Here is a 23,249-nt window from a genome sequence, read left to right on the forward strand (position 1 = left end):
GTGACACACTCACTGGCTGTGATATTTTGGTAAACTCATATCTTAGATGTATTTATTTCCAGCTGACCTATTCTGCTCTTTTCCTCTCTGGCTGAGGCACGAATAACATTGTGCAACACTGCTGGCTGTGCACCACAGGGCCACGAGAAGCCCTGGCTGAAGCTGACGCAGTACACTGCAGTTTGCTTTTGGATGGATGCTGGCCCTGCATCCCAGCGAGCTGGACGACTCCCTGCTAATGACTGCGCGCGCGCATCTCAATAATACACTTTGATGCTATTCTGGTTTTTCTGTTTCTTCAGCCTGGTGTTAGAATTGCCTAAGCCAGGGGTCTTCAACTCCAGCCCTCAAGGCCCGGTGTCCTGCAACTTTTAGACATGTCTGAGTCAATTAGTAAGATCATTGGTAGCACTCCAGACAACTTGACTGCAGACTGAGGAGGTAATTCAGCCATTTGATTCAGGTGTGTTGGACCAGGGATACATCTAAAAGGTGCAGGACCCTGTCCTAAACAGTGGGTCACCGGTCTGAGGCTGGTCTGCTTGAGGTGTCTTCCTCAACATCATCTGAGGGAGTTTTTCCTTACACTTGCTCTAGTGGTTGTTAAGGTTACTCATGTTAAGCATCTTGAAGCAGCTTTGTTGTGATTTGGCACAGTATAAATGAAATAAATTTTAATTATTTTGGCCATGTAGCACACTACTGTAAGCATGATGCAGGTCTTGCAGGTGGCTCTGTGCTGAGGACAAGTCACTGAAAAAGGCCACAGGAAGTGGTGATGGGCTGCTTGTCTGAGGTGGTGGTTAACAGGGACCCAGGACAATTTTGTGGTGCAGTAGATACAGTCTGCATGCTGATTTGGCACAAACTTTACACCAGATGCCCTTCCTGACGCAACTCCACATTATATGGAGAAATGCAGAGGCGGTATTTGAACCAGGAACCTTCTGCACTGACACCAAATGCACTAACCACTTGTCCACTACCCCTGAATCCAACAGAATAGTCAATATACCAAAACCTGTGACAACCTGGAAGCAGTGGCCATTTATCAGAACATCAGCTAACACTGGAGTGCCAATATCTTATTCACATGAAGTCACCAAAATATTTTAAACATCTGCAGTTTTGTATACAAATTCTAGAATTTTAGTTTGGATTTGTATTACAACAAAAGGCCTCTGATCCCTTTCCTCTTTGCAGTGGTGCTGGACAGGTTGAGCTGTTTGTTTTGTTTGCAGATGACACTGATCTGAAGAAGCACATCTGAAAGCATCAAAGTCAAGAAGATCAGCTAGATTGTATGGCTTATGCTGCAGACTGTAAGCCAACTTTTCCATGTTTTCAAATGGAGGTTGGCAGAAAAAAATGTGGCTGGCGAATGCGCCAAATGTGCACCATGACGGCACTTGTCATCAAAAAGTGTCAATTTTGCCAGTTTTTGTTAGTAAAAAGGACAGAGGACAGCGAATAGATATTTAAGGGCAGATCCACACCGTTTTAATTGGGTAAAAATGTGTGATATTGAGAGGACTAAGTTATTGTTGTATCTTTCAAGTCAGTAAAATTGTTGTTAGGATAAAATATAACTAAAACTGCACCTCACGTCACTGCAGAGTTGCAGCTGCAGATGACAGGAATTGTGCTGTAATTCCAGCTATGATGTTTTTCTACCTCTGACGTGATGCACCATTAGGTTGTGGCACTAAAACTTTTATGCAGATAAAAATCACGCGTAAAATTTCACCAGACCATAGTTTTAATGGCGACTTCAATGTGACAACAACTGGAACATTTGTATCAAATGATAAATATCCTGAAGCAGTGCAGTCTGGATACGAAGCTATGGGTTTTCCCCCTAAAGAGGGACTAGATCAGTTTTCTAGACTGCTGCAGATCCTTCTCGTGCCTCAGGAGGGTTTTCAGTCCTCGATTTCTCCAGGGCTTCGGATTGTCATCGATCTTCAGGATCATCTTTACTACCTGAGTGGCCAGAAGGATCTGCTGCTTCTTTCCAATCAGAGTCTCAATCACATGTTGCTGCTTCATGTCTGAAATCAAACAAAATGTCAAACATTCAGTTCACCAATAAAAACGGAAATCTTCATGTTAACCGTGATTGGTCAGAAAAACAGCCTGTCCTGGCTCTGCAAATCCCACAAAATTAATCCAGGAAATACCAAAATGTAAAGTGGGAATATGGTCAATTTTCACTGTCATGTTAATAAATTAAATCCTACATATAACCAAGACAAATTATGTGGTGAAACAGCCGTTCAGTGAGTACAAATTTTACAACACTAATACATGTCATTGTGGCAAAACCCTCATGGCGAGGAAGACCGTCTAGAATTTAGAACCCAATGGTACTTAACTGGCTCTGAAATAATAGATTCAGAACTTTGGTCTTTAAGTGGTTTTTTCTAAAACTCCGTTTCCTGAGTCCACTGAACGCACAGCATACTTCCATGAGTGACTCACAGCTTCAACACTCAACACATGGTGTAATCTCATTCATATCCAACACCCCTACAATCTCCAAAAACAGACACTGGATCGTGATGCTACAGCTGAGTTTCTTTTGGTTTGAAATGCACGTCTGCAAATTGATATTTCTCCTCATCCGCTTGACTGCTTATTTTCACGCCGGTTGTCTCATTTTCATCATGACAGGATCGTTTAACTCCAGGACTGAAGTAAATCTCACGCATGCGTTTGGCCACAAAATATAATCAGATGGCGATGATGATGATGATGCAACGTCTTCTTCTGTGAATGGCAACCAGTGCTTGAGCATTACTGCTACAACTGTTTCAGGGTGTGGCACATACAATTCACACGGTGTCAAAAATTGATTTAATACCTGAACTTTTGGGATCACGTGCACAAATGCCCTGCCCGTAAGAAGAAACGCTTAGCAGAAGGCTGGGCGTCATGTTTGACAAACACTATTCGTTGGACTAAACTGTGTGCCATGATGGGCCTAAAGACCTGAGCAGGTACTGAGAGAAGGGGCGGAGCTAAGTAATCAGTCCAACTGCAAGCACCTGTCGCTGTCGAGATACACGAGCTGGTGCATGAGGTTCACTCACCGTTGGTGATGTGGTGCAGGCAGTCAATGCCGGAAAGTGGTTGTTCTCTTGACCTGTTGGCTCGAACCTCGGTCAGGTCTGGATCGGGTTCAGTCCACTGTTCTCTGCTAGTGCCATGGGGGATGACTCCAGAGCATCGGCAAATGCCCTCATGGCGTACTGTTCCAGTGACGGGCACGATGGGCAGAGACAGCCAGATTTATACTCACAGCCTTCCAACACCTACTTTACTTAAAACACTCCTGCTTTTCTTTTTTTTTTTTTTTTTAAGTGTCCACCTTTGTCTGCAGCCTGGTTGACTGACAGAGCACATGCAATCTCTGAGGCTCCGCCTCCATACACAACACGGTTGTCTCGTACCAGGTTGCGAATTACGCACAGCGCATCATGGAGCGCACGCTTTGCTTCCTCGATGATCTGGAAACAAAAAGTACCAGAAAAGGCAACATTTAGAAGATTACGCAGAACTCTTAAGCATCAATCTATGTCACGCGCGCTCACCATTTTGTTGCCACCGCGGATGAAAATGGTGACGGCTCTTGGTATTCTTACACTCCTGGATGACCAGCTGCGGTCCTTTGTAGTGCCAAACGACATCTCCTTCACCAAACCAGCAGTGCCAAGCTTCTCAGGCGTCAGTTCACAAAACCTCGGCACAATACGGCCTCCTGTTGCTATGGCAATCAACTGTGAAGGGGTGGGGAGATGTTGAGTTTGGCTACTTTGATTAAAAAAAAAAAAAAAACCAACAACAACACAAAGGCAGGTGAAGGTTAGTTGCCACTGATTTCTATCTAAGAACAAACATATCTGACCTCGATCTCTGGGCCTCCGACCCAGCGTATGGCAGGAAGCTCGTTCTGCAGCAGGAGGTGATTGGCTTCATCGTCAAAACCCCACTGGCAAATGGCCAAGTTGGCGCCGTTGCTTTTGACCTAAAACACAAAGATTTTGTTTTTCATTTTAAGTTGACTATAACAAGCGCAGACAAGTTTTTCATGCATCATCGTCTTTTTCCACATTCATGCAGGGAAAGGTGCCAACAGTTTGAGGTCCAATGTCTTGTAAACAGGTACCTCAGCATCCAGCAGCACTTGGGGACCAAACCCACCAAGTCTTCAGTTAATGCTACACCTGTTGTAACCCCCCGAGCCCCGCTGCCCCATGTTACACAATGTTCATTTCTCTTAATCATTGTGGAAATGAAACGCTGCCTGCAGCTTCCGTTAAAATACTGGTACAGTATTCTGGTAGAACCTCCTGTGGCGAAGATTCTAAACCAAACCTTATATCTCCTGTGTCTTATATCCAAAGGCCCATAAGTTTACACCAGAAAATATACCACACACACCAAAGCAGATGCTAAGAACTTGACCATGAATTGACTGTGTCAAAAGCCTCAGCCGTTTGGATTTCTGCAGTACAAACCTGTTGGATCATCTCCTCAAACTTCTCCTTTTCATATTTCTGGAGGGCTTTGTAGTCATCCACAGAGGTAACATCCAACTTATGCTTGGTCTTGGGTTTAGGAGGCTCAAAAGGGCAGGTGAGGATGGCGATTTTGACATCTTTCAGAACCTGAGTAATGACAAAGAGCAGCTGGTTGTTAGCAAAGAAGGAAAAACTGATTAATCATTTATGCAATATGTTGTGTCTACAACTGAAGATTAGTTTTATGCTGGACTTTGTCACATCATGTTAAAATGTAAATCCTACACAGGCCCTGCAGCTCCCCGGTGTCAGTGCTTACAACAGTCTAATGCAGCTTACCCCCAGCCAAGGCCAGTACGCATATACAGCTGGGGAGACTGGTGTCTTGTCCCAGGACACAGATGGGCAGCATAAAACCCAGGTCTACATATCAGTGTGAGGACTCCTTATCCCAGGGTTGCCAACTCTCATGCATCTGGCATGACACTCAGGCTTTCAGCATCAATCTCATGCACAAGCACAAAATGTCACACCAAAATAAAAATTACTCCCGTTAATTTTCTGTTGATGACTAGATTAGACAGCAAACCACAGCGCACTGATTCTTAATGAAAGAGTTTATAAGGCGCACACCAGAAACAGCTGTTAACATCTGCTGACAACGTTCTGACTGCAGTATTCTCTGAAAACCTGTCACCTGATACGTCAGCTGCACAAAGAGTTGAGAGAGTTCGAGCATAGGTTCGAAGCTTATGGTTCTGAGTAAGCCACTGATGCATGACAGAAAGTTTTGAATAACAAGGAAAGCTGATAAACAGCCTAACAAATCGAATAACCTACTGTCTAATAAAATTAGGTCCCTTGTCCCTACAGACTGAACCTAATCAGTTTAATTGTGTGTTGAGACAGTAGGTTAGATCATTTAAAGGACATGTCACACATTATTTAATGTCCTGGTTAGTACAACCCCTGGCAAAAATTATGGAATCACCGGCCTCAGAGGATGTTCATTCAGTTGTTTAATTTTGTAGGGTTAGGGTTAAAAAATTACATTGTCATCTATGGCCACAGAGTCTACACACATCACAGGTTGCTCCTGTACACAGATTTGAATGTACAACCCCTGGCAAACATTATGGAATCGCCGGCCTCGGAGGACGTTCATTCAGTTGTTTAATTTTGTAGAAAAAAAGCAGATCACAGACATGACACAAAACTAAAGTCATTTCAAATGGCAACTTTCTGGCTTTAAGAAACACTATAAGAAATCAGGAAAAAAAAGTTGTGGCAGTCAGTAACGGTTACTTTTTTAGACCAAGCAGAGGGAAAAAGTATGGACTCACTCAATTCTGAGGAAAAAATTATGGAATCATGAAAAACAAAAGAACGCTCCAACACATCACTAGTATTTTGTTGCACCACCTCTGGCTTTTATAACAGCTTGCAGTCTCTGAGGCATGGACTTAATGAGTGACAAACAGTACTCTTCATCAATCTGGCTCCAACTTTCTCTGATTGCTGTTGCCAGATCAGCTTTGCAGGTTGGAGCCTTGTCATGGACCATTTTCTTCAACTTCCAAAGATTTTCAATTGGATTAAGATCTGGACTATTTGCAGGCCATGCCATTGACCCTATGTGTCTTTTTGCAAGGAATGTTTTCAGTTTTTGCTCTATGGCAAGATGCATTATCATCTTGAAAAATTATTTCATCATCCCCAAACATCCTTTCAATTGATGGGATAAGAAAAGTGTCCAAAATATCAACGTAAACTTGTGCATTTATTGATGATGTAATGACAGCCATCTCCCCAGTGCCTTTACCTGACATGCAGCCCCATATCATCAATGACTGTGGAAATTTACATGTTCTCTTCAGGCAGTCATCTTTATAAATCTCATTGGAACGGCACCAATCAAAAGTTCCAGCATCATCACCTTGCCCAATGCAGATTCGAGATTCATCACTGAATATGACTTTCATCCAGTCATCCACAGTCCACGATTGCTTTTCCTTAGCCCATTGTAACCTTGTTTTTTTCTGTTCAGGTATTAATGATGGCTTTCGTTTAGCTTTTCTGTATGTAAATCCCATTTCCTTTAGGCGTTTTTTTACAGTTCGGTCACAGACGTTGACTCCAGTTTCCTCCCATTCGTTCCTCATTTGTTTTGTTGTGCATTTTCGATTTTTGAGACATATTGCTTTAAGTTTTCTGTCTTGACGCTTTGATGTCTTCCTTGGTCTACCAGTATGTTTGCCTTTAACACCCTTCCCATGTTTGTGTTTGGTCCAGAGTTTAGACACAGCTGACTGTGAACAACCAACATCTTTTGCAACATTGCGTGATGATTTACCCTCTTAAGAGCTTGATAATCCTCTCCTTTGTTTCAATTGAAATCTCTCATGTTGGAGCCATGATTCATGTCAGTCCACTTGGTGCAACAGCTCTCCAAGGTGTGATCACTCCTTTTTAGATGCAGACTAACGAGCAGATCTGATTTGATGCAGGTGTTAGTTTTGGGGATGAAAATTTACAGGGTGATTCCATAATTTTTTCCTCAGAATTGAGTGATTCCATATTTTTTTCCCTCTGCTTGGTCTAAAAAAGTAACTGTTACTGACTGCCACAATTTTTTTTTTCTTGATTTCTTATAGTGTTTCTTAAAGCCAGAAAGTTGCCATTTGAAATGACTTTAGTTTTGTGTCATGTCTGTGATCTGCTTTTTTTTTTTTTTCGACAAAATTAAACAACTGAATGAACATCCTCCGAGGCCGGTGATTCCATAATTACTGCCAGGGGTTGTATGTCTATCCCTGCACATGCACTACAAAAATTGTCATTGCTGGTGTATTTTATTGCTAATTATTAGTGACGGAGAAACCAACATGTTTTGAACCACTGAATCAATTGCGTTGAAATGGTTGCGTCACAAAGCATTTGACACAATGAAATATGGTGACATCTGCTGGCCAATCTTTAACATAGCACTTCCACTGAACAATGAAACAGACACTTATGCATGTTAAATAATAAAGGTTCTACGTGCATCTTGAAATTTTAGTTTAAAGGACATGTTGCACCCAAATCATAATTTATATTTAGGCTGTTAGTGACCACCAGGATTACTTTGTGCACTTCTGTGACCGGTTTCAATGTATACGGCATTCGCAACAAATAGCTACGGAGATGTCTGAAAACAAAGTACTCGTGAGTACTCAGGTGTTTCCGACAGGTGACGTTGCACTTTAAACTCCAAAATCTGACACTCTGAAAAGTTAAGAGTTTTTGGGTAAAGAGGGTCGTCTCCTCTGTAAATCTGAACAGCAGCTCAGAAGTTGTTTTTGGACGGAGCAGGTTCTTCTCCCTCTGTCTCTCAGTCACTGAGATGTTCCTGTTTTGCTAATTAGGACATCATACACAGAAAAATGCCGAGAATTGCTGAGTGAGACGTTTTCTGGAAATGCACCTGCTAACACTCAGAGTGAGAGGAATAAAATACATCAGAGATCACTAATTATTATTAGCACGTGTGCAGAGACACTAACAATCACGAGTATTTTTATGTTGTTTTACTAAGTGGGATGTTAAAAAACATGACATGTCCTTTAAAGACATTAATAGTATAATATTTTTTAATGATAAAATACTGTATGTAACAGAGATATAAATTGTGAAATGCTTCTGCAACTAGGGACTGTTATGACCATAGCTGAACAAAATGAAGGGGATTTGCAGGCTTCTAAGGTTTTTATTTAAAAAAAAAAAAAACGAAAAAAAAAACAAGATCATTTCAGCTGTTCCTCTTTTCTCCAGAGGCTGCTGACATATGGATAAACAGCTGCCTCCATCCTTCCAATCTCTCCTTGCAAATTCACTGCAGAAAATGGTTCTGGAGAGCATTAGTATGGCTAAAACCCTTCAAACTCCCCAACCAAGGCCCTCTTGACACCCAGACATTTTAAGCATTTTTCTTTATTTGCCTCTCACACGCCTGAAATATCTGTAAACAAGGACTTTTTTTTTTTTTTTTTTAAATTAGGGTCGGGGTTACCAAAAAAATTTGACGCACATGGTATGCACGCAAAGTTTCACTCCAGCCGAAGTTCCAAAGTTGGCAACCCTGTTACCCCACTGAGCTACCCGCTCTGAATCAATTTAACCAAATTAAAACCCTTTTAGATATTTGTATATACCATGCTGGATTTGCTTAAACCAGCACAAAATAAGTAAAGAGGTTTTTTTTTTTTTATAACAATTTGAAACTCATTCATACAGGATGAGCCAGTTTATCGTCACAGCCACGTAAAGAAGAAGAAATAGTCGAATGCACTGCACACGTGTTGCGGTTCTCAGCACCTTCACGTACCTTGGGCATCTGAGGGTGGCTGAACTCTTTGTCCACGATCACTCCTTTGATGAGCTGCGTGTCCTCCAGCTTTCCTCCCACTTTGCCCTCCACCTTAATCAGCTCAAAGTCGACATCCTTCCTTTCCATGTCGGCGACAGTGAGGATGGCATTCACTGCGATCTCCGCCATCTGTCTGTGGCACCGGTTGATGCTGTAAAACAGCAGAACATAAATCCATATCTGATGCATGTGACATGTCCAGAACTAGTTGGTTAACACCAATTCACCAGTCCCACCCAGAACACTCACATTTTGGAGCCCAGTGTTGTCATGGCAGTCTGGATGAGCGGTTCGGTATTGCTGGGGTCGCAGGGGAAGGTCTCGGCGATTTTGTCCAAATGCTCAGTGGCAATGCGCGCAGCCTGATCGTAGCCATCAGAAATGCGGATTGGATGGATTCCCCGATCCAGCAGCTGCTCGGCCTGCTCAAGCAGCGCTCCAGCCAGCACTGAGGATGAAAGGATGGAAAAACAATTACACACCCCGTCACAATTAACGTCACCTCGAATAACAAGTACAGAATTTATAAGATGCTCATAAATACTAAGTCATGACAGAGCAGCGGCTGGTGCTGCAGCACATCCACCGAACTGTCTCTGATATTTAACAAAAAAATGATTTCATGTAGTTAAAGTCAACAAAATGATTTGCACCCTTTAGTGAATTTTCAGTAAATCACCAATTTGGGCCTCTGGGTCAATACTGGACTTATGAGCCAGTTTTCTTTACATGTGTCAGGGGAAGGATACATGAACATTTCAAAAGTCATTCAATGTTTTTGGATTTCATCTGCATCAATGACAAGGAAATACAAACATTTTGGTACTGTACTGTTAATCTGACTAGTAGGCAGTTCTCAAAAACTGGCTGTGATTGAAGGAAATGGGTGAGGGAAGCCACCAAGACTCCTTCAGAGTTGACTTAGCTGTATGAGACTCGTGGGTACTTTCTGAAGGTGTGGATGGACCAGTGATTGCTAGACAGGACCGTAGTGCTGTGGATTCAGTAACATGGGACTACAGTCCTCACCTGGGAGTGATCTGGGTTGTTAAAGACCCAACAGCTCCAATAAGAGATTGAATAACATTTTTACAAGTTTCAGGATGTATTTTATTGCATTCTCCATCTCACGCCTCCTCACCAACAACTCCAGTGGTTCCATCGCCAATCTCATCATCCTGTGACTTGGAGAGCTCCACCATAAGTTTGGCAATCTGGTGGTCTACATCCATCATGCTGAGAATAGTGGCTCCATCGTTTGTAACAGTCACTTCACCATCTCTGTCGACCATCATCTTATCGAGGCCTGGGAATGCAAATGAGACAAAGTGTTGAAGTGATCGGCATAAACTTGGATGTGGGATATAAAAGTAATTTTATATTAATCATACATTATGTGATTTATCACACAAGAGAAACAATAAGAGGACTGACCAGCGCCAAACTACTGATTGCAATCTCTTAATTGCTGGCCACTGTGTTTCTGACCTGAATGAGTCAAGGTTCACAGAACACACCATTCTGCCTTTAAAACTGTGTGCTATGTTTTAGTGCCTCTCCCTTAAAAACCTGATGCAGCATGAGCAAGTTCTAAATGACAACAGTCCTACTGAGGAATTTACCACTACGGTCAAGGAAATACCGCATTTCCTCGACTAAAGGCCCTTGGGCAAGGCCTTTAATCCCCTATTGCTCCCGGTGTGTAGTGAGCACCTTGTATGGCAGCACCCTGACATCGGGGTGAATGTGAGGCATAATTGTAAAGCGCTTTGAGCGTCTGATTCAGGTGGAAAAGCGCTATATAAATGCAGTCCATTCCTCGACTACGATATATATATATATATACACTCAACAAAAATATAAACGCAACACTTTTGGTTTTGCTCCCATTTTGTATGAGATGAACTCAAAGATCTAAAACTTTTTCCACATACACAATATCACCATTTCCCTCAAATATTGTTCACAAACCAGTCGAAATCTGTGATAGTGAGCACTTCTCCTTTGCTGAGATAATCCATCCCACCTCACAGGTGTGCCATATCAAGATGCTGATTAGACACCATGATTAGTGCACAGGTGTGCCTTAGACTGCCCACAATAAAAGGCCACTCTAAAAGGTGCAGTTTTGTGTTATTGGGGGGGGGGATACCAGTCAGTATCTGGTGTGACCACCATATGCCTCATGCAGTGCAACACATCTCCTTCGCATCATCCGTGAAGAGAACACCTCTCCAACGTGCCAAACGCCAGCGAATGTGAGCATTTGCCCACTCAAGTCGGTTACGACGACGAACTGGAGTCAGGTCGAGACCCCGATGAGGACGAGCATGCAGATGAGCTTCCCTGAGACGGTTTTTGACAGTTTGTGCAGAAATTCTTTGGTTATGCAAACCAATTGTTTCAGCCGCTGTCCGAGTGGCTGGTCTCAGACGATCTTGGAGGTGAACATGCTGGATGTGGAGGTCCTGGGCTGGTGTGGTTACACGTGGTCTGCGGTTGTGAGGCTGGTTGGATGTACTGCCAAATTCTCTGAAACGCCTTTGGAGATGGCTTATGGTAGAGAAATGAACATTCAATACATGAGCAACAGCTCTGGTTGACATTCCTGCTGTCAGCATGCCAATTGCACGCTCCCTCAAATCTTGCGACATCTGTGGCATTGTGCTGTGTGATAAAACTGCACCTTTCAGAGTGGCCTTTTATTGTGGGCAGTCTAAGGCACACCTGTGCACTAATCATGGTGTCTAATCAGCATCTTGATATGGCACACCTGTGAGGTGGGATGGATTATCTCAGCAAAGGAGAAGTGCTCACTATCACAGATTTCGACTGGTTTGTGAACAATATTTGAGGGAAATGGTGATATTGTGTATGTGGAAAAAGTTTTAGATCTTTGAGTTCATCTCATACAAAATGGGAGCAAAACCAAAAGTGTTGCGTTTATATTTTTGTTGAGTGTATATATATATATGCATGCATGCATATAAATGGTACTCATGGTGCTTGCTAAAAATGAATGATGCTTAGCTGAAAACACAAGGGAAGCACTTCATAGGAGGAAAGCAATGACAGATTGTAGGAAAGGTGTTTCCCCTCTGTGTGCATCAATGATTTTTAGCACACATGAGCATGATGAGTACCAGTTATGTGCACCCTTGTATATAAATGGTCATGCAACTTCTATTTCGAAGTGACTTTAAAAAAAATTACATTGTAATCTATGGCCACAGAGTCTACACACATCACAGGTTGCTCCTGTACACAGATTTGAATGTAAGTACAGTTGGATCCACGTAATGCAACACTAAGATGGATGTCAACTGCCATAAAACAAGAAGATCTGAATGAAGATGTGCAGAGTTTTACAGAATGAGAGCAATTAATAAACTGTGCTCTCAAACTGAAAGAACATGCTTTTGAATGAAGAGTGGAAATATAACCTTCATACCATTTTCTGGTTTACCGCATATTGCTCTTGCTTTTTTGCTCTTGCTTGCCTCTACTGGTGGTTGGCTCTCACTGCGGTATTGTATCACTTCCTGTTCCGGAGCACAGCTGTGTTTTTCTGTATCTGTTAGCTGTTTAATCTGCGCAGTTAGATTGATCTAGTTAACTAGATAACGATTTGTTTCACAGTGTAATCTTCACGTGCCTTAACTAAAGCACTCCCTCTGCTGAATCACCTCTAAATTATTTACACATTATTCACTTTGTGTGTTTTTAGGAATCCGCTAGCTTAGCACAGCTACTAGCTCTTAGCCGGTTTAGCATGGCGGCTTCTCCTGTCTCTCCCGCACTTTTCTGCTCTGGGTGTGAAATGTTTAGTTATTCCTCGGCCTCCTTTAGCAGTAATGGTACTTGTAATAAGTGTAGCTTATTCGTAGCTTTGGAGGCCAGGCTGGGCGAATTGGAGACTCAGCTCCGCACCGTGGAAAATTCTACAGCTAGCCAGGCCCCTGTAGTCGGTGCGGACCAAGGTAGCTTAGCCGCCGTTAGTTTCCCTCTGGCAGATCCCGAGCAGCCGGGAAAGCAGGCCGACTGGGTGACTGTGAGGAGGAAGCGTAGCCCTAAACAGAAGCCCCGTGTACACCGCCAACCCGTTCACATTTCTAACCGTTTTTCCCACTCGGCGACACACCCGCCGAGGATCAAACTCTGGTTATTGGCAACTCTGTTTTGAGAAATGTGAAGTTAGCGACACCAGCAACCATAGTCAATTGTCTTCCGGGGGCCAGAGCAGGCGACATTGAAGGAAATTTGAAACTGCTGGCTAAGGCTAAGCGTAAATGTGGTAAGATTGTAATTCACGTCGGCAGTAATGACACCCGGTTACGCCAATCGGAGGTCACTAAAATTAACATTGAATCGGTGTGTAACTTTGCAAAAACAATGTCGGACTCTGTAGTTTTCTCTGGGCCCCTCCCCAATTCGGACCGGGAGTGACATGTTTAGCCGCATGTTCTCCCTGAATTGCTGGCTGTCTGAGTGGTGTCCAAAAAATGAGGTGGGCTTCATAGATAATTGGCAAAGCTTCTGGGGAAAACCTGGTCTTGTTAGGAGAGACGGCATCCATCCCACTTTGGATGGAGCAGCTCTCATTTCTAGAAATCTGGCCAATTTTCTTAAATCCTCCAAACCGTGACTATCCAGGGTTGGGACCAGGAAGCAGAGTTGTAGTCTTACACACCTCTCTGCAGCTTCTCTCCCCCTGCCATCCCCTCATTACCCCCATCCCCGTAGAGACGGTGCCTGCTCCCAGACCACCAATAACCAGCAAAAATCTATTTAAGCATAAAAATTCAAAAAGAAAAAATAATATAGCACCTTCAACTGCACCAAAGACTAAAACAGTTAAATGTGGTCTATTAAACATTAGGTCTCTCTCTTCTAAGTCCCTGTTAGTAAATGATATAATAATTGATCAACATATTGATTTATTCTGCCTTACAGAAACCTGGTTACAGCAGGATGAATATGTTAGTTTAAATGAGTCAACACCCCCGAGTCACACTAACTGCCAGAACGCTCGTAGCACGGGCCGAGGCGGAGGATTAGCAGCAATCTTCCATTCCAGCTTATTAATTAATCAAAAACCCAGACAGAGCTTTAATTCATTTGAAAGCTTGACTCTTAGTCTTGTCCATCCAAATTGGAAGTCCCAAAAAACAGTTTTATTTGTTGTTATCTATCGTCCTCCTGGTCGTTACTGTGAGTTTCTCTGTGAATTTTCAGAACTTTTGTCTGACTTAGTGCTTAGCTCAGATAAGATAATTATAGTGGGCGATTTTAACATCCACACAGATGCTGAGAATGACAGCCTCAACACTGCATTTAATCTATTATTAGACTCAATTGGCTTTGCTCAAAATGTAAATGAGTCCACCCACCACTTTAATCATATCTTAGATCTTGTTCTGACTTATGGTATGGAAATTGAAGACTTAACAGTATTCCTTGAAAACTCCCTTCTGTCTGATCATAGTAGTAGTTTTACATCCTCATTGAAGACAACTTTGGATGCTGTAGCTCCTCTGAAAAAGAAGTGCCTGACTCCGTGGTATAACTCACAAACGCGCAGCTTAAAGCAGATAACCCGTAAGTTGGAGAGGAAATGGCGTCTCACTAATTTAGAAGATCTTCACTTAGCCTGGAAAAAGAGTCTGTTGCTCTATAAAAAAGCCCTCCGTAAAGCTAGGACATCTTACTACTCATCACTAATTGAAGAAAATAAGAACAACCCCAGGTTTCTTTTCAGCACTGTAGGCAGGCTGACAAAGAGTCAGAGCTCTATTGAGCCGAGTATTCCTTTAACTTTAACTAGTAATGACTTCATGACTTTCTTTGCTAATAAAATTTTAACAATTAGAGAAAAAATTACTCATAACCATCCCAAAGACGTATCGTTATCTTTGGCTGCTTTCAGTGATGCCGGTATTTGGTTAGACTCTCTCTCTCTCAGATTGTTCTGAGTTATTTTCATTAGTTACTTCATCCAAACCATCAACATGTCTATTAGACCTCATTCCTACCAGGCTGCTCAAGGAAGCCCTACCATTATTTAATGCTTCGATCTTAAATATGATCAATCTATCTTTATTAGTTGGCTATGTACCACAGGCTTTTAAGGTGGCAGTAATTAAACCATTATTTAAAAAGCCATCACTTGACCCAGCTATCTTAGCTAATTATAGGCCAATCTCCAACCTTCCTTTTCTCTCAAATATTCTTGAAAGGGTAGTTGTAAAACAGCTAACTGATCATCTGCAGAGGAATAGTCTATTTGAAGAGTTTCAGTCAGGTTTTAGAATTCATCATAGTACAGAAACAGCATTAGTGAAGGTTACAAATGATCTTCTTATGGCCTCAGACAGTGGACTCATCTCTGTGCTTGTTCTGTTAGACCTCAGTGCTGCTTTTGATACTGTTGACCATAAAAGTTTATTACAGAGATTAGAGCATGCCATAGGTATTAAAGGCACTGCGCTGCGGTGGTTTGAATCATATTTATCTAATAGATTACAATTTATTCATGTAAATGGGGAATCTTCTTCACAGACTAAGGTTAATTATGGAGTTCCACAAGGTTCTGTGCTAGGACCAATTTTATTCACTTTATACATGCTTCCCTTAGGCAGTATTATTAGACGGCATTGCTTAAATTTTCATTGTTACGCAGATGATACCCAGCTTTATCTATCCATGAAGCCAGAGGACACACACCAATTAGTTAAACTGCAGGATTGTCTTACAGACATAAGGACATGGATGACCTCTAATTTCCTGCTTTTAAACTCAGATAAAACTGAAGTTATTGTACTTGGCCCCACAAATCTTAGAAACATGGTGTCTAACCAGATCCTTACTCTGGATGGCATTACCCTGACCTCTAGTAATACTGTGAGAAATCTTGGAGTCATTTTTGATCAGGATGTCATTCAAAGCGCATATTAAACAAATATGTAAGACTGCTTTTTTGCATTTACGCAATATCTCTAAAATTAGAAAGGTCTTGTCTCAGAGTGATGCTGAAAAACGAATTCATGCATTTATTTCCTCTAGGCTGGACTATTGTAATTCATTATTATCAGGTTGTCCTAAAAGTTCCCTGAAAAGCCTTCAATTCTAGAATAGAATTTAAAATTCTTCTTCTTACTTATAAGGTTTTGAATAATCAGGTCCCATCTTATCTTAGGGACCTCATAGTACCATATCACCCCAATAGAGCGCTTCACTCTCACACTGCAGGCTTACTTGTAGTTCCTAGGGTTTGTAAGAGTAGAATGGGAGGCAGAGCCTTCAGCTTTCAGGCTCCTCTCCTGTGGAACCAGCTCCCAATTCAGATCAGGGAGACAGACACCCTCTCTTACTTTTAAGATTAGGCTTAAAACTTTCCTTTTTGCTAAAGCGTATAGTTAGGGCTGGATCGGGTGACCCTGACCATCCCTTAGTTATGCTGCTATAGACTTAGACGCTGGGGGGTTCCCATGAGCACTGAGTGTTTCTTTCTCCTGTTGCCTGTATGCACCACTCTGCATTTAATCATTAGTGATTGATCTCTGCTCCCCTCCCAGCATGTCTTTTTCCTGGTTCTCTCTCCTCAGCCCCAACCAGTCCCAGCAGAAGACTGCCCGTCCCTGAGCCTGGGTTCTGCTGAGGTGTTCTTCCTGTTAAAAGGGGTTTTTTCCTTCCCACTGTCGCCAAGTGCTTGCTCACAGGGGTCGTTTTGACCATTGGGGTTTTTACGTAATTATTGTATGGCCTTGCCTTACAATATAAAGCGCCTTGGGGCAACTGTTTGTTGTGATTTGGCGCTATATAAATAAAATTGATTGATTGATACTGCTCAGCACTCCATACTTGTTTGCTCTTTGTGGGACAGCAATGAGAGGATACTATGCTAAGGTGTTTTGAAAATGTATACACATTTTTAATTTTTTATTAAACATTCAGTTAAACGGGCACATTTAGGACCTTCATGTTTCTGTCTGTTCAGTGGGGACAACAAGCAGTTAATGCTTGTGTTCTTTGTGCCAGAAACAATAACATTAATTAGACCACAAACTTCCATTTGCCAATTTACAGATTAAATAAATTTTCTTATTGTTTCATGTAGCAGTTGCGCCATGTTTCAATAATAAATGTGACGTTTTTTCCTCTTCATGATTAATTTTTAGATAGATGCGACTAATACTCCAGTGTGACATATAGTGGGTTGGAACTGCAACAAATGGTGAAAATTGAAATAATTGATGCTTACATGGCACAAAACAGATGAAGTGCAACATACAAAAAATGCAGGCAAATTTGAGGATTAAAGCAAATAAATAAATAAAACCTGACAAAATTTTTTTTTTTTTTTTACACCCAAATCATATGCTGTTCACAATCTACCTTTACAGTGTCTTTGCAAAAGTATTTAGCCCCTTGGTATTTCACACATTTTAATTTGTTTATGGCATTTCAATACAAAAAGCAAATCAGGCTTCACAATATAAAAGTTTCTAAAATGATCTTCCTTAGACTCAAACTGAAAGTAAATTTCTACAACATGATATAAATTAATTAAAAATATAAAAGCCAAGATGATGTAATAGTAATCAGCCCCTTGGTGTAATACCTGTAAATAATCAGTTTTATTGCCAGTTTTCTTCAGACAAGTCAGGGGATGGACACATGAACATTCTCAAGTCACTGAATGTGTCTTTACTTTTATTTAAATCAGTTATGAAGAAATACAAACAATATGACACTATGGTGAATCTGTGTGGAGTAGACAGTTCTCAAAAAACTGAGTGACTGTGCAAGAAGAAGAAGAAGAGTGAGGAAAGCCACCAAGACACTCAGACAGCCCAGAAGAGGTTATAGGCTTCTGTGGCTGTGACTGGAGAAATTGTGCATAGTGCATGCTTTGCATTTTTTTTTTATATCCCCAGTTATATGGTTTCACAATAATGTGGTACAGAGGAGGGTTTTATTAAAAAGAAGACCTGAAAATTCAGCTACAATTTGCCAGAAGATACATCTGAGAAGCCTATATTTAATGTTTTGGTGAAAGAAAGCCTGGGATTCAATCTTCTTGTTAAGCCTCATGTTCACTGAGCAGTCCAGCACGGTACGAGTCTCTTGGTGGATCATGGGATTTATTTTCATTGCGTGTAGAAGGCTATAGAATAAACTGATTTCTGTGGTAAATGCTGGCATGAATGAAGGTACTGTGACTCTTTCAACTTTTAAAATAAGTAAACTTTCCTGTTGAGGCACAAAGCGCCAGCGTTCTCTGGGTCAGGCTGAGAAACCCATCGGGAGCAGACAAAACACTGAGGGACTTCTTTAAAACCACTGCGTTTCTTCAGTCGCGTCAAGGAATTAAAGTATTTTCAGACATTTGTTTTCCAAAATCAGAATGCTTTATGTGGATACATTTTCGTCAGGCTCTGATGATGAAGCCGACAAACAATGTAACAGGTAAGATTATATTAACTTTGTGTGTATGGTTTTAATATTTGAAACAATTTGGACTGTTCGCATAGGGACTGCAGGTTTCGCTTTAGCTGTTGAGCTAATCAATGCATAGCAGTGGGTTAGCACCTCCCTTTTGGAACCAGTTCATAATTTTGGGACCCCAGCTGAAGGATCCCGAAAAAAATGGTAGGGATTGGATATTTTGGTACCTGTTCCTAATTCAGGATATAGAAATGCACAAAATAGTGCGCTGTACCAATTCTGAGCACTCGGTGGAGACTGAGCTTTTGAGAGCCTACCTCACATGCCAGAGCTTGAGTTTGTGGCCCGAGAGGAGGAGTCTAAATCACATCACAAAGCAGAGAATAGCCGCTACACTGTGCGTTCTGCCCACAGCGGCACGCAACTCACTGCGGTTGTCAGTTAAGACAGTGCAGACAAGCAGGATTCCTGCAGTGTAAAGTGGCCTTTCACTGAAGGCTTTGAATCATTTTATGGGCCACATGTGTAGCCAAACTAGTCTTGTTTCTCTCTCTTAAAATATTGGTTCAGTTATAAACATCAGTCAACCAAAATCCCACCAGTAGTGGAGCAGGTAACTAATAACTGTTCATTTCTGGAAACAAGCACCAAAATTAGCACACATACTCCTTACACATTACTCTTTTGAGAAAAAAAAAAAAAAAAAAAAAAAAAAAAAAAAAACGAACAACAACAACCGAGCATCCACTTGAATTTTCAATAGGTGGCCAGATAGGGGTCAATTGAAGAATTACGCAGGGGTTGACATTTTAAAATGTTCCAATCATATTGAAAGCTATACCACATTATTTGTCTGAACATAAATATTCCAAAAAAAAGTATAGTTTGGACTATCTATGACTGAATGTTATGGAGCTATGGGGTAAAAACATTAAGAATGGTGACAAAGGTCAATTTCAGTTTGTACAGGGATCAGAAGTTAAAGTTGCTCCAATTTTGGTAAAAAGTGGTGCCAATTATTGGTTGAACTAATAAGATTAATAAATGGAATAGTTTTGACTGTGTTAAATGCTTGGTCTGCAAGGTAAAGGTCAAACAATGTCAACGTCCATTGGATTTTATGACATGTGACATATGTTACCCTGTAACATGATAACTAAGCATGACACATGGTGCAAACTATTCCTGTTTAAAACCCTATTAACTCAGCCATTTTTTTGCATCACTTTTTTAGAATATTTGGAGCAACTTTAACTTCTGACCCCTGTATAAACTAAAGCTGACCTTTGTTACCATTCTTGCTGTTTTTACCCCATAACATTCAATCATAGATAGTCCAAACTATTTTATTTTGGAATATTTATGTTAAGACAAATAATGTAGTATAGCTTTAAATATGACTGGAACATTTTTAAAATTTTGACCCCTGTGTAATTCTTAAATTGACCCATACCTGGCCACCTTTTGAAAACTCAAGTAGATACTCAGTTTTTTCAAAGGCAAAGGCTATACGCCCAACCGTTGGGAAAATAAACATAATGTCTTACCTTATTCGCCCAACCGTTGGGCAGATAGGTCATACATTGAACGTTACATGCACAGCCGTTGGGCAGATAAATATAATGTCTTACCTTATTCACCCAACCGCTGGGCAGATAAGTCATACATTGAACGTTACATGCACAACTGTTGGGCAGATAAATATAATGTCTTATCTTATTCGCCCAATCGTGATTGTGTATTTGACATGTTTTGTGCATCTAAACTACGTTTTTACACCACTTTTTAAGGCTCTATTGTGGCGTATATTTGACACATTTAATGGTGCCGTCTTTAATTACTGCGAAAACACCGCAATAGATGAAAACAGACAAACTTCATAAGCATTTTGAATGGAAGCCTGTGGACGACGACGAAACAGTTCTTGAACAAAATGCTGCTTGTTGGCTGTAAGATGGTGTTAGTTTGACACTGTTCCCTGGGTGTGATGAGCCAAACAAAACCGCTTTAGATCACAGCTCCTCCGCGGACTGCGAACCCTCCCGCAGCCGACAAGAAAATATCCGCCTTTGTTCCACCCAAGCGCGCTCATTGGTCGGTTGTGGCTGGGCGTATATGCTCGCATATTTACTTTATTGAACCAACGGTTGGCGTATAGCCACTCTCTTTTTCAAAAGTGTAATGTTTAAGGAGTATTTGTGCCAACTTTAGTGCTTGTATGACCATAGGAAGGATTCCTCTGTAAATATTCTGTTACCTGCTGCACTACAGCTCCTCCGTAGTGACAATTTGATGACAGCAGTGAATTCCACCCAAACACAGAAATACAGGAGTTATCCATGTCCATTCTTAGAAATAATTTCATCTTTCCCCATACTCACCATTTGGACCTAAAGAGGTTTTTAGTGTTGAAGCAACTGCTTTGGCTGCCATGATGTGAGACTGCAAAACACAAACATGACCATATAAGCAGAAATATGACATGACGCAGCATTTCATATGATCTGTGAGTTATTTAATCCTGTAATATAAAGCTGGTGTGTATAATTTATTGCCATGTGAGCCACAGCATCTTAACGTTAGCAAACCACAGAAAGCACATGGGCCCAGAGGTTAGCATGCTAACCCTCCAGCTAAAGCTTCACTGTAGCTAAATGGGCGTGACACCGAGTGTTGGCAAAAAATAAATAAAAATTAACAGTTAACGAGCTGAATTCGACAAAGCCACAAAAATAAAGCAAACAAAAAAACTGCTTCGCCAGAGCAGCTAATATGCTAGCAGGCTCATTGTACCTTCAAAGCATCAATGCCCGTTAAGCGTGTCTTCTTGTCCTGGTCTTTAATGATGATGAAAGGCCTGCCATACTCATCGAACGCTAGTGTGCCCAAAGTGGACATGTTGACTGGGGGATTAGATCACTTTGTAAGCGCTTTATGGATAAAATAATGACTTTTTAAAGTGTAAATCCGGAGTGTGGCAAAGCTGCAAGCCGCACGGGTCCGCCGGCGACTTCTGGAAGGCTCCGGCAAGGGGCGGGGCGGACGAAACCAAATCCTGTAACGTGTAATAATATATTGTTAAAGAAAACATGTAGTCAGCGGGGTATACAATAAAAAAACAGAGTTGTAAAAGTTTGATTCACATCAACGTCAAACAATAACGGAATCATTCGAAAGTAAGTTGAAAAAAATGTACACGTTCTTGTCCCATGGGTTGTTCCAATCCCACTCTCGCGATATTACCAGCTAGTGAAATGAAGCTTCTTGAAGCTCTGAACCGATTACTTCAGAAAACATAAACGGTGCACGGTGGCGACATCTACTGGTGAAATGCGTGTAACTGCTACACACATGATGTCAGTTAAAAAGTCTGAACATTTTAGTTAGCCTGTAGTAGGCCAGTATGCTTTACTTTATTCATTCATGAATAAAAATTTCCATGAACAAGGAACAACAGAAGATAAATCTTGTAAACATTGTCCCTTATAACATAAATTCAAAAACATCCAGACACGTCCACAATTTCAATCCCAAGTATAAGAAAACATACAGAAACAACTTGCCATAACATGATAATCGTAGCAATATAATGAAAAACTTTATTAATGAAAGGCAACAGCAGGCTGACGCATTTCACCATGAAACCACTTATGCCATTCAATCACAAATAGTTTGCTGATCAATATAAACTTGAGATCATCTCTCTGTTCACGTCAGCTCCAAGCGTTCAGAATGAGCCTCGCTTCTGAAAACTGCTTCAAGATGAGCAAACTAAAACCATCTGATTCTGAAATAACCAAATTACACATTTGACACCGTCGTGAAACAGCGGCAAGGGAGTAAGGACGCTTCCTTGTGAAACCACGTGCCTGAGCCACTTTGACACAAATCTCGAACCTCTGCTTCGACACAACTATGACGGCTTCGAAGCGTTTCGACACACTGTGGCTGCCCCTTCCTTTGGGAAAGGTTGGATTCGCGGAGGACAGTTTTAAAAAGGTAGAATTCTGACAGTATTTTGAGTTTGGTGTGTTGTGATCCACATATTTCCGTTTTTATAGGGTGAATCAGTTTCGCTTTAACAATCGCGCCCTCCTTCGCTGCTTTTGTTTGTTGCGGTACAGTTGGATTATTATTATCTCAGATACATTTCTTTTTTAAAGGCCTGTGATACTCGATCGTAGAGACTCGGTAAGACTTTGACCGCGAGAGAAGAACCACGTGTGCATTCGGTCTTAACGTCAAAATATGACGTAACATCCGGTGAGCTGATGGCACTTTTGAGGCTTTTCAGGTTTTGAATGTTTCAGACTTCTCGACGTTTCAGACTTGGAGCTATTTCAGAGTTTCTGTTCTGTCAGCTGTCAGACAGCGCAGTATGTAGGTAAGAAGAGATCATATATATATATATATATATATATATAAAATAAACAACACATACAAATAATTCAAGTTTTTATAGTTAAAAGAGAAATCAGCACAGTCTTTCACTGATAAATAATCGAGTCCGCTCCTCCACTTTAACAGGATAACTTAAAAACAATAAATGCTATCATGTACTATATGTCTATATTAATCGGGTGTATAATGAGGACGATAGATGATTCAAATTTGGTTATGTTCAAAGCATCGGATGAAGGATACAGATTAGAATACGGTTCCATTCTGAAGCTCGAATAACACTGTCAGAAGTTCTCACAGCACTACTGGAAGGATTGTAAATGAGTTTAGAGTCTAAAAAGAAAGTCAGCGAGGTAAGAATAAGGTCAGGGAGGGAGGGAACATTTATACAGAGAAATTTACTAAATCACACTAATATTCCATTTATATGCACAACAGCAGTTACAGTAGTGTTCAGAATAATAGTAGTG

At 41.2% G+C, this 23,249-nt stretch overlaps 2 protein-coding genes across 3 annotated transcripts in view; one reads left to right on the top strand and one right to left on the bottom strand.

The window, feature by feature from the left end:
- Positions 1-1,736: 1,736 nt before the first annotated feature.
- cct5 (chaperonin containing TCP1, subunit 5 (epsilon)) lies at positions 1,737-21,399 on the bottom strand. Its single transcript, XM_034159603.1, is given in 12 exon segments — positions 1,737-2,051; positions 3,093-3,167; positions 3,170-3,270; positions 3,373-3,509; positions 3,594-3,779; positions 3,908-4,027; positions 4,521-4,670; positions 8,890-9,082; positions 9,181-9,379; positions 10,073-10,237; positions 20,760-20,820; positions 21,172-21,399. Coding segments are annotated over 12 exon segments (1,674 nt in total). The 5' UTR covers positions 21,277-21,399; the 3' UTR covers positions 1,737-1,869.
- Positions 21,400-22,233: 834 nt separating this feature from the next.
- Positions 22,234-23,249, top strand: part of mtrr (5-methyltetrahydrofolate-homocysteine methyltransferase reductase) — a 100,270-nt gene continuing 99,254 nt past the window's right edge. The window contains exon 1 of one of the 2 annotated variants that reach the window (XM_034159701.1): positions 22,234-22,377. Coding sequence is in view for 1 of the 2 variants with exons in the window: in XM_034159769.1 (XP_034015660.1) it covers positions 22,680-22,762 (83 nt within the window). In the remaining variant the exon portion in view is untranslated. Of the gene's footprint in view, positions 22,378-22,436; positions 22,763-23,249 lie in introns of those variants that run through there. The other variant, XM_034159769.1, reaches the window with a different exon arrangement.

This window comes from Thalassophryne amazonica, chromosome 1, assembly GCF_902500255.1.
Source record: "Thalassophryne amazonica chromosome 1, fThaAma1.1, whole genome shotgun sequence".
NCBI classification, from domain to species: Eukaryota; Metazoa; Chordata; class Actinopteri; order Batrachoidiformes; family Batrachoididae; genus Thalassophryne; species Thalassophryne amazonica.